This window comes from Protobothrops mucrosquamatus, unplaced genomic scaffold (genome assembly GCF_001527695.2).
Source record: "Protobothrops mucrosquamatus isolate PMUCROS unplaced genomic scaffold, P.Mucros_1.0 scaffold368, whole genome shotgun sequence".
Lineage (NCBI taxonomy): Eukaryota > Metazoa > Chordata > Lepidosauria > Squamata > Viperidae > Protobothrops > Protobothrops mucrosquamatus.
In genome coordinates this window covers 415,912-426,746 of record NW_015386702.1, presented here as the reverse complement: position 1 = coordinate 426,746, position 10,835 = coordinate 415,912, and the positions used below count along the sequence as shown (strand labels likewise).

General features: G+C 38.2%; 1 protein-coding gene across 1 annotated transcript in view; it reads right to left on the bottom strand.

Annotated features, from left to right (window-relative positions):
• BTBD7 (BTB domain containing 7) overlaps positions 1 to 6,780 on the bottom strand; it is a 45,939-nt gene extending 39,159 nt beyond the window's left edge. The window contains exons 1-2 of the mRNA XM_015815696.1: positions 6,607 to 6,780; positions 3,179 to 4,258 (exon numbers count right to left, since the gene is read on the bottom strand). Coding sequence (XP_015671182.1) covers positions 3,179 to 4,258; positions 6,607 to 6,688 — 1,162 coding nt within the window. The 5' untranslated portion in view covers positions 6,689 to 6,780. The remainder of the gene's footprint in view (positions 1 to 3,178; positions 4,259 to 6,606) is intronic.
• Positions 6,781 to 10,835: the final 4,055 nt, after the last annotated feature.

Here is a 10,835-nt window from a genome sequence, read left to right as displayed (position 1 = left end):
TTCTATAAGATAAATACAATACAGATTGTTAATAGGGGGCTCTGAAGTTTAACTTTGTTATTGGCTTTACCTGTTAACTATTTTTTTATATAGTAAATAAATGCCAGGTTGAATTGGTTGGTAAACAGAACTGTAGAAGTTCAGAAACTGTGGGCCCGTTTCTTGAAATATGTTTATCAGTATTCAATTGGGGGGGGGGAATCTATACATATGTGGGGTTTTTTGACACAATTTTATGTCATGTTTTGCTTTTTATGTTTTGTATTTTTTTCCTTTTTTGGGCGTTTGTATTTTAACTTTGTGAATAAAATAAATATTGAAAAAAATCTGTGCCCATTTGTAATCTGTATAATTGTCCTATTTTCTTAGAGGTTGGAGGGAATGAGCATACATTCTTTTGGCAAATAGCACAGCCAGTTTACAAATATGCATGCATTGTTCTTCCTGCATTACATTTTCAATTATAATAATCCAATGCCTGTTTTATAAGCTTCTTACTGATCTTAAGTCTATCAAATATGTCCTCAATATGTCAAAGAAATTATGTCAAATTATGTTTTTGCATAATCTGCTCTTTTTTCTTTTCTTTTTTTACAAAATATATTGTTCTTTCAGAAATCAGAAAGCCTCCATATGGAAATGCAGAGGATCAGGTTGTTTAAAGGATCCAACAGCTATCAAAAAGTCGTAAGAAAAACATTACTGCATCCCCAAGGGAAAACTGCCATAATCAGAGAAAGGTCCAATATGGACTATCTATTGATTTCAAAAGCAATTAATCAACCTCATTTTTCAACTGGTCCTGAAGTATATTTCTTTTTTATTTAGACTGGGTTGGATTTGAGTTATTATTCCTAGTAGATTTTAGTTTAAGTTCCCAGGCAGTAGTAAACTGTGACAAACATTCACTCATATCGAGAAACTAACACTGTTCCTAATGTGGTATCTGAGTATCTAGATTTTCACATGATAAAACAGCTGAGCACAAATATCTGGGGGGAAAAGCATAATATCTGAGTACCACAATATTCCAATTTCACCCAGTAAAATTATAAACAGTAATGAAGGCTTTCTACAAGTTACATCAGTACAAGTTACATCAGTACAAAAAACATCTGTCTTTTTCTCCCAGTAACAAAAACCACAGATCCAATAGGAAACCTTTAAAGAACTGTATGTCTGAGAACAGCAGCAACATGATAAAGTAGGTAATACTCCAGTTACCAAAGTTAATATTGTGGTTCACAGGGCCACAAAACAAATGTTTTCTTTAAAAACTCTCCTTTGGCTATAATCTCTCATTTCATAGCATGCTTTCATGCAGATATATACTTCCTAGACTTAAAAAAGGATGTGTTTGTGAGTTTACGAGTGCAGAATTTGAAACTGAATCAGAATCTCTGTTCTAGTTTATAAGGCATATTTCTGGATATTCTAAAATATACAGGGATCTTTGTGAAAGACAATATTTGGTTTCTGTCACTTTTTAGCTATATGTCATTGTTCATATTTCTCCCTGATTTGCCTGGTTTATACCCCCAGCTAAATGTTAAATTATATTATTCGCATATCATATACAGATATTTTATATTTTTCCAAACTCACATTTCAGGTTAAAAGTGCAGCAAATATCTGAGTGAAATTCAAAGGACTGAATAGGAGTGTGACTAGAAGTCCATAGAGAAACATAACTGATACTGCATGTCATGTATTTTCACTTCTATAAGTGTAAGTAGTCCTTGCCTTATGCTGGTTTATTTAATGGTGGTTTAAAGTTACAACAGACTCAGAAAATTAACTTATGACTAGTTACAAGTGTTGCACCACTCCCAGTCATGTGATCCCAATTTGGGAGCTTGGCATCCTGCTCACATTTATGGTAACCGCAACATTTTGTGGTAACATTATTGTGACCTGTGACTTTCCAGCAGGCTTTCAACGAGCAAAGTCAATTGGAGAAGCCAATGACTACATAATTCACTTAATGACTCTGGTAAAATTGGTGGTAAAATCAGCACCGGATGACTCGCTTTATGGCTGCATTGACTTAAAATCACAATTGGAACTAGAATTTCCATAATTCAAGAACTCCCTGTACATTAATCCTGCAATTTTTCACAACTTTATTCAGAAAACCTATTATGTTCAAACAGGCTTCCTCACAAATACATGTACTAGAAATGCAAATTTATTTCTTGAATTTCTTTTGCAATGCTCTAGCTTGTATAAATCTCCTTCCTGTGCACCTGGAAGGGACTTTTGTATCCAATCCATGCAGAGACATCTAAATTACTTTTGATTTATATAATCTATTTTGAAATGTAGGTTCATATGCGAGGAGGCTTTCAAAATTAAAGCCATTTTGCAGCCATTTTTTTCTAACTGCGATTATTTCGTCTAAAGATCGTTTAGAGAAAATTTTATTTATATAATTAATCGTTCTTTTATGAAATAACCTATCACTTGAAAGTATCTTGACGATTTAGTGACCGAACCAATAAACCCTCTCCGAGATAAATTCATTATTTACTTGTAGTTTGTAAGTTATAAATTAAAGGTGTAGAGGGTTTGTTTTTACACTTTCTGCTTTCCCTGAAACCCCAGAAAGCTGCTATCGGTTTGTTTGCAAGACCAAACAATAATCTGACTGTAAAGAGCAGTTTCATATAGATACTGCTATATAAATTAATCACTTCTAATACAGTTATCTTCTGCTCGTTTGAAGAAATCAATCAAGTTAGGAGCCAGCTGTTTGTAAAATAGTACATTGCTGATAATGTCTATCATAACTTACAAAAAGAGGAATATCTCTAGTATGGTGACTACTATAGCCATGCATGCATCAAAACCAAGGTTTTTTTTCCCTCTACAACTTAAAAGATGGTATACACACACACTCATATACACATGCGCGCACACACGCACACACATAACACGGAAATAAACCTCATTAAATATACTGTAGCTCTGTTCAGTAATTTATTCTGAAAAACATATAGCTAGTTGACTAAAATTACATGAAACTAATAATAATTCCACAGCAGGGTAATTTTAGAAACCTCACCTAGAAAAGAAGGGCAGGAACTATCAAGAAATATATTTTACAAAAAGAAATTTTAAAAATCCATCCAGATTTAAACATTGCAGTGTGCTTTTAAAGGATAAAATAATCATTTACCTTGTGCAAGCATACTGAACTCCAGGAAAAGTGCTATGTGGTAAAGTTCCATAGCTTCTTCAGCCTTTGTCATGCTTGGCTTTCCTGCTACAAGAGCCTGGACCTCACTTAAACTCCCTACTGATGGACTGCTGTGCAAAATAGAGAGATCCACCAAATCTGTATACATACAGTTTAAAATTACCCTCACGTATTTTTTTGGTATGATAGATTCATCTAGTATAATCCTTGTTGGAGTCCTTAGTGTTCGATCTGTAATTTCTTCTCCGGTTCTTATCCTCCTCTGTAGTAGATGCCGGAAGAAAGGTGAGCGTGATGAAATAATAGCTTTGTGTGCTCTGAGCTCCTCATCTAAGCAGCTCTGACTTCCGCCGTAAGCTTCAACAAGTTCAGAGTCAGATGAAAAACTGAGAACCACATCATAATAGCACATGTAATCCAACAGCCCTCGCATATCAACATCTAGAGAATTTGGTGTTCCAAATTCCTCACTAAGCTGCATGAGAATGTCAACATTCTGAAACCTCGAATCTTCCATCCCAAATTCACCTGTGTATAGGTAGTGTAGCAAAGCAGAAAACATGGGCAGGTCGATGCCAGCTGTATTGATATCCATTATAATCTCTGCACCATATTCTGGTGAGGAAGAAAGTAGGGTCTTAAAAAATGGGCACCTTGCAGCCAAAATTGCACGATGCACAGGGAAGCAAGTCTCTTGAAATATCAGATCAACATCCGTGCAGTATTTAAACTCGTACAGTTCAGCCATGTCTTTCTGCAGCGTCCTGGCTTCTGGTCTTGCTAAACTAGCTTGCAGAGAAAGCTCTTTTAAGGCCGATGTTCCTTCATACTCTTCCACTAATGCATTGACATCCCTGACATCCCAGCCTGAGAGGAGCTCACGCATCTGTTTGGCATGATCAGCAGACCGGTTAGACTTTCGGCGCTTAATAAACTTCTTTTTGAGGGTAGCAAGGCCAGAGCTTTTCTTTTTCTTATCTTGAGGTTTCTCGTGGCCATGCTCAAGGCTATAAAGTTTAGATTCACAGCCATAACCTTGATGGGAATAGGATGATGTTCCTGAAAGAAGGGGAAAAAAAACTGCCTGAAGCCCAGAGTTACAGTGTAAAAAATGAGTGAAATGCATTGATAGGAGTTTTAAACTATTATATGGAAAATGTTCAGAGTAGTTTACAATAAACTAGCAAAATGTAGTTATAAAGAAAATGTACAAAATTTTGCATACAAAAAAAAACTAGTGGAAAAGCTATTATTTGACTATCCAGATCTATCCAACAAAGGAATCAATCCTGACAGTTTTCAACTGTCAAGGCCCCAAACTTTTATTTAGCTGTAATTTGCAATGCATGGAGATTTTGAAAAATAAAATATTTATTTACCCTACTTCTTTCTCTTTCTACCTTTCTTAAACAAAATAGTGATGGTAGTATTCTGGGAACTGATTTTAAGTCAAAATGGTTATATGAAAAGATTAAAAAAAAAAATAAAACAAATTTTCTCTTTTTACAGATATATAAAAAAAATTGGCCTGGGTCATTTATCTTTCATCTGGAATATGTAACTGACTGGAAAAATCCTAGTTGCATTCCTGTGGTTTTACTATTTTTGTCTATCCCATGTCTTTCATTCTTCCATTTTTGTGGATTAATCTTGTTTGCCAGTTGGGGAAAGCTAATACACTAACATATCTTGTAAGATTTGCCATGAAAAACATATTAAAAGACATCTTACACAATTACTGAATTCTGTCCACATCTGTCATTATTTTCCAAATCTTGATTATTCTTTCTTTTTATTTGATCTTCTTGAAAATTTGGCATATAATATATATGGCTGTGCATCTAACATTTTGAAATATTTCTGGTCCTGTGGCAAAACTAAATATTAATTTTTAGTCTTATTTTTATCTAGTCTGATGTATATTTAACTGTATTTATTTTAACTATAGCAATGTCTGATTTAAATGAACACCACAGAGTTCCTTATATTTGAAGATTTTTTACTTGACTTTTCCTGGTTGACTCTTTTGTAATTTTGCAAATGGATTACAGACCTGGCCAAACATGCACAGAATTTTTAATACATTAGCAAAGGCTATGACATAGCTATACCCTTTTTAAGGTTTGTTGTGCAACACTTCCTGTCTCCTAAACCTATAAGCTACCATAGAGTGTTACACGACCTCGGGCACACTTTCTCAACATAAATGTTGAAACTTTTTGCTAATCTAGTCATGAAGTCAAGTTATAGTGGCCTGCAAGTGGCCTGGTTGCGGGGGCCGTGAGGTAAGTGGGTGCGGGGCTTGTGGGGCAGCTCCACCCCCACCTGCCTTGCCTCACCTTGTGGCAGCAGCACTGATGTGATGTGTGTTCTCCTACCCTGTTGTGGACACGAGCAACCAGACAGTGGACAGAGTGGGTGGGTGGCCACAATATAAGACATCCCCCGATCTTTGGTCTTTTGGTCCCTCCCCCCAAAATAAGACCGGGTCTTATTTTGGGGGAAACATGGTAAAATCCTTTTTGGTGTTTAGCTTAGCAAGACCCATAAACTTATGCATTCCAAAAGATCCATTTTGTTAAACATTTTAAACCCTGACAAGTGGTCAGTTTTTAACATGAATAAGACAGAAGATTTTAAAATATTCCAAAGAAAGTGAACAAAAGGACCATAGAACATAACATATTGCAAGATACAAATATTGAAGTCATTGAGGTTTCAGTTGAACTCCTGACAGGGCTTAGAGTTAATTAATGCTTAAGATTTATCTCTAGCAAACCTACCATTAGATCTGCTAACTTCACAATATTACATTATGTTAAAAATGTACTTACTGTATATCAAGTTTTTACTGCTAGCATAGCCTGAGAAAATAGAATTCTAACATCATTCTAAATTTGAAATCAAAATTAGAACCCACAGAAGAAAAATTCCAGTGGTTAAATATCACCCCATCAGTTCTGGTTTGTCTTTTTGTAGCAACAAATAGAAATTTAAAAGATCCTTGCAAGAATTAGCTCTGAAATTCTGAACACCTTTAATGTTATGTTTTTCTGAGCCAATAATATTTTAAAAGCTGCCCATTAGATAAGTTCAAGACTTAGCTATTTCTAAAATATGCATCCTTTCTCACTTTGTCTCTTGATATAAAAAAGTTTGTTTTCCCAGCATGCATTTGGGTAATTTCAGGTTTAACAAATGAGACAGAATTATCCATTTCCTCTCATCTGTTCATAAGTATCCTTTGCAAGTGAACAGAACTTGTAATAGTACGATAGATTTATCAAATGAACTGCTGCTTAATATAAATTATATCAAAACTGCCTTCGAGTTAGCCATGATTACAGACAACATATGGCCTGGATATGCAATGTAAATATTTTAAATGGAGAAACGGAAATACTTACCTATGAATGTCTGTTGTGCCTGAGAATTTCCCCCTACCCTTGGGGAACACGAATGAGGATAGTTTGAAGCATTAGCACCCATCTTCTTTAGTCACTTGAGCACTCCACTTCCTGGCTCATCAGCGCACAATTCCACAACCCATGATAGAACTTAAGACACAGTTCAAGTAGGAGCTTTTTCCCCATTTCTGAAAAATTGTAAACATAATATTACTACCTTTCCAAGTAGTTACATGAACACTGTAATGATTTGAGTGACCATATACTGTACTATGTGTAGTGAGTTTTCTTATTAATGCAGCTATAAGTAAACATGCATAATCTAATCATTTTTGAAAATGAATTTTGCATCAAGACCTATTTCGTCAAATGAACTAAAGTTCACCTATAAAAGTTCATGAGACAGGACATCCTAATATCTAGAATTTATGAGTACATAAAAGGTGGTTTAGACACATACTCTACAAACAGTATAGATAGAAGCCACTGACTGCAATATAATATATAGTAGCTACAGTATGTAACCTTCAAAATGTATGAACAGATTATAAAGGCAGGCAGGAACAAAACACAAAAAATTAAGACCCAAAACAAAAAGCTTACAGCAAAGACTGAATGGGTAATACAGCTAAAAGATCGTTATATAATGTGCAAATTTGAGTATGGTGCACTTAAATATAATTTACATACATATGGGCAAACTAACATTCTCTTACCAGCAATAAAACATGGATTTGTGTGAGGTACCAAATGTTTCCTGACTATAGAAAAACTTAATTTACAGTCATTAAATTGGAGATTCTATTAAAAAACATTTTTTTAGTGTTGATGCTGTTACACGGCCATAGTTAATTGGCTATTATTACAAGAAATTCTAATTAAAGTTTCTTCTTTTTGAATTGAGGAAGATTTGATATTTCTCAGAATTAAAAGAAAAAGGAGACAGGGTTTTATTGTTCAGTTCTACAAAGTAGCTGGATAAGTTTAAAGAGAGATAGTTTGGTCTCTAATGGTTAAGGCACCAGCCCAGAAACTGAGAAATTGTGGATTCTAGTCCAGGGGTGTCAAACTGCCGGCCCGCGGCTGGATGCGTCATGCCGAAACCACACCCACCCCATTGCTGGCAATGGAAAAAAAGTCGCGATATGTTGTGACACATCACGTGATGTTGCGAGTTTGACACCCCTGTTCTAGTCCCTATCAAGTATGTATATGAACCATAGTGGCGCAGTTGTTAGAATGCAGTATTGCAGACTAACTCACTGCTCGCTGCCAGGAGTTTGATTCTGAATAGCTCAAGGTTGACTCAGCCTTCCATCATTCTGAGGTCGATAAAATGAGAACCCAGATTGTTGGGGGGCAATAAACTGACTCTGCTTAGAGATGGCTGTAAAGCACTATGAAGTAGTATAGAAGTCTAAGTGCTATTGCTATTGCTATATTTATGCATGCAACAAACCAAATGATCTTTCCAGGAATTAAAAATGTTATACAAATGCAAATACTTTAACATACTTTAAAATAAAAGATTACTTTAAAATTAGCAAATGGGCTGAAGTACAATTTCACAAACGAAACTGTCAGATATATCACCAAATTATGTTTTATTCTTGTACAAATCATGACTTTACAATTGCTCAATCTGGCGGTTACTTATTTGTTCTACTGTATTGTTCTCCAGTATCCCTCCACAATCAAGAAATCTTCTATATCTATTATACTTGGCTGAAAGTACACACATTCCTGAAAACACAAGTTAATAATCTCTCTCTCTCTCTCTCTCTCTCTCTCTCTTCATATTTAGCTATAAGTTCTCAAGCATAGAGGTGACAATATACTAAGTTTTTTTTAAACAGGGGGCCAGTTCATTGTCCCTCAGATTGTTGGGGGACTGGACTATAGTTTGAAAAAAAAATGATTATAACCAAAGCATCCTTAGCGATAGGATGAGAGACCGCCAGGATAGGCCAGGAGGAGGGGGCAAGGGGATGGCAAAAGGACAGCAGGGCAGGACTAAGGCAGGACTTCCCTCAGACCCTCCCTCTCATTCCAATCTCCTTCCTTCCTTCCTCCCTCCCTTCCCTGCCTCCCTTTCTCATTCCCATCTCCTCCCTCCCTCCATTCCTACCCTCCTTCTTTCCCTACCTCCCTCTTTCTCATTCCCATCTCCTTTCTTCCTCCCTCCCTCCCTCCTTCCCCTACTTCCTTCCATGCCTCCCTCTTTTTCATCTCCTTCCTTCCTCCCTCTTCCTCATTACTATCTCCTTCCTTCCTTCCTCCATGTTCAGGAAGGGTCAAGGGGAGGGGGAGAGGTTGCCAGCGCGGCCACTGGCCATGCTGCCAGTGGCCATGGCTTGAAAGACCACTGTAAATTCCTGGACAGCCTTAAGAGCAGAGTGGCAGAAAGATATTTGCAATGAGGGAGGAGGGAAAAAAAGGCAAGAAACATAGCTGGGGAAGTGTCACCCTCCGTGAGGAAGGAAGAAAGGCATTATCAGCTGGAGATGACCAGCAATTGGCCCTCGCCCACTTCACACTCCCGGTTTTGCCACGAGCAGAGTGAGAGTCGGCATCTGCCGCCCAGCCCCCAGTCTGCCCAGTTCGGCTGGGCCGGGCGAGGCGAAGCTAGCGAGAAGCTAAACCTGCCTCGACGCACTCACAGGAGGCGTCAAGCAGCACAGGGCTTGGCGTCCTGGGTGAAAGGAAGACAGTCACCCAGGATGCCAGGCCCTGTGCTGCTCACCACCTCCTGTGGCGAGTTTCTTGCCTGTTTTTCACTGCAACTTGTGTGCGTGCCCAGAACGAATGGCTGCCATGAAGTTATAGATCGGCTACCGGCTGACCTGTTTTATCTCCTCTGCTCTCTCTCCCCCCTTTTTCTCTTTGGTGCAACTGCAGCTGTCTCCTCTTCCCAAGGCTGCATCTTTTTTCTCTTTCCCTCTCCCACCAAAACTGCCTGCTTTTATAGCGTCCCCTGTCTCCGTCCTCCTCCTCCTTTCTCTTCCGGGTGTGCCGGAAGTGCCGATCCTGGGGCCTTTGTCTGGCCCCAGGAGCCCTGCAACTCCTGATAACTCTCTCAAGGCAAGTCCTGCGCTGAGCCGCTTTGGCTTATTCCCTCCTCCCGCAAGACCTGCGCTGTACTATACTACCAACGTTCGCACGGTGGGCTGGATAAAAAGACAAGGTGGGCCGCATCTGGCCCGTGGGCTGTAGTTTGAGGACCCCTGACCTAGCTGGATAAGATCAAAATCCAACAATACGCAAGCAGGATTTTTTCCTTCTTATTAGCTGTTTTTATCATTCCTGGGTAGAAAAGGAGAATATACATTCAATAGGTAGTTTGCGTCAAACAGGAAAACAACAAAAAGTATTCAGATAACATCAAACATTATTTATCAATTAAGGTAAACAACTCAAAATATTTAGATCAGAGAATTGCCTCCCCCATCACCAGCACTGTCAACCATGTAACAATGAAGAATGAATAGAACAACTGCTGCAACCTTCTTACCTAGCTTAGGATTACTCGCATATAGGTAGTCCTCATTTAGCAATCACAATTAGAACTGGCAACTTAGTCGATAATTGAAACATTTGCTAAATGAAACAGCAATTCTGCTTATGATCTTGCTTTATTTTTCCTTTCATTTATAGACCTGCAAAGGTTGGTTATAAACTTTTTAATCACTGTCATAAACTGTGAATGGTTGCTAAATGGGCAGTCATTAAATGAGGATTACCTGTAGTTATGCTCAGTTTGGAAGATGCAATGAAATCATTTTAAATTGTCTTATGGCTCCCAGATTTGGTTGTACTTGCTGTAGATTATAGAAATTAAAGTCAAACATCTGGAAGGCAACAAATCCCTTCCTGTCCTCCTAATTACAAAGGTGGTTGGGTGGGCTGTTTTAGAAAATAGGCATACTGACTAAAGTTTAGATTTTCCTTTCTAGCAATTATTTTTCCAGTATAGTGTAATGTTAAAGTCACTGAGCAAGAGACCAAAAGATAGGGCTTCCAGTTCTGGGTCAGCAGTGCTGCGGTCGTGCAGAGAGACTCGTCTCTTTGCCGGCTGAGTTTCCCCCGCCGGTAGACCCTTGATTGGGTCGAAAGTCGCCCTGGACGGGCGACCGACGTTGAGGAGGCTGCCTGTTTGACTGCAGAGGGGCGGCGGTGCCCTCTGCTGTCCAAGCGAGCTCCTTTGGGCCGACGGAGTAAAATGGCCAATC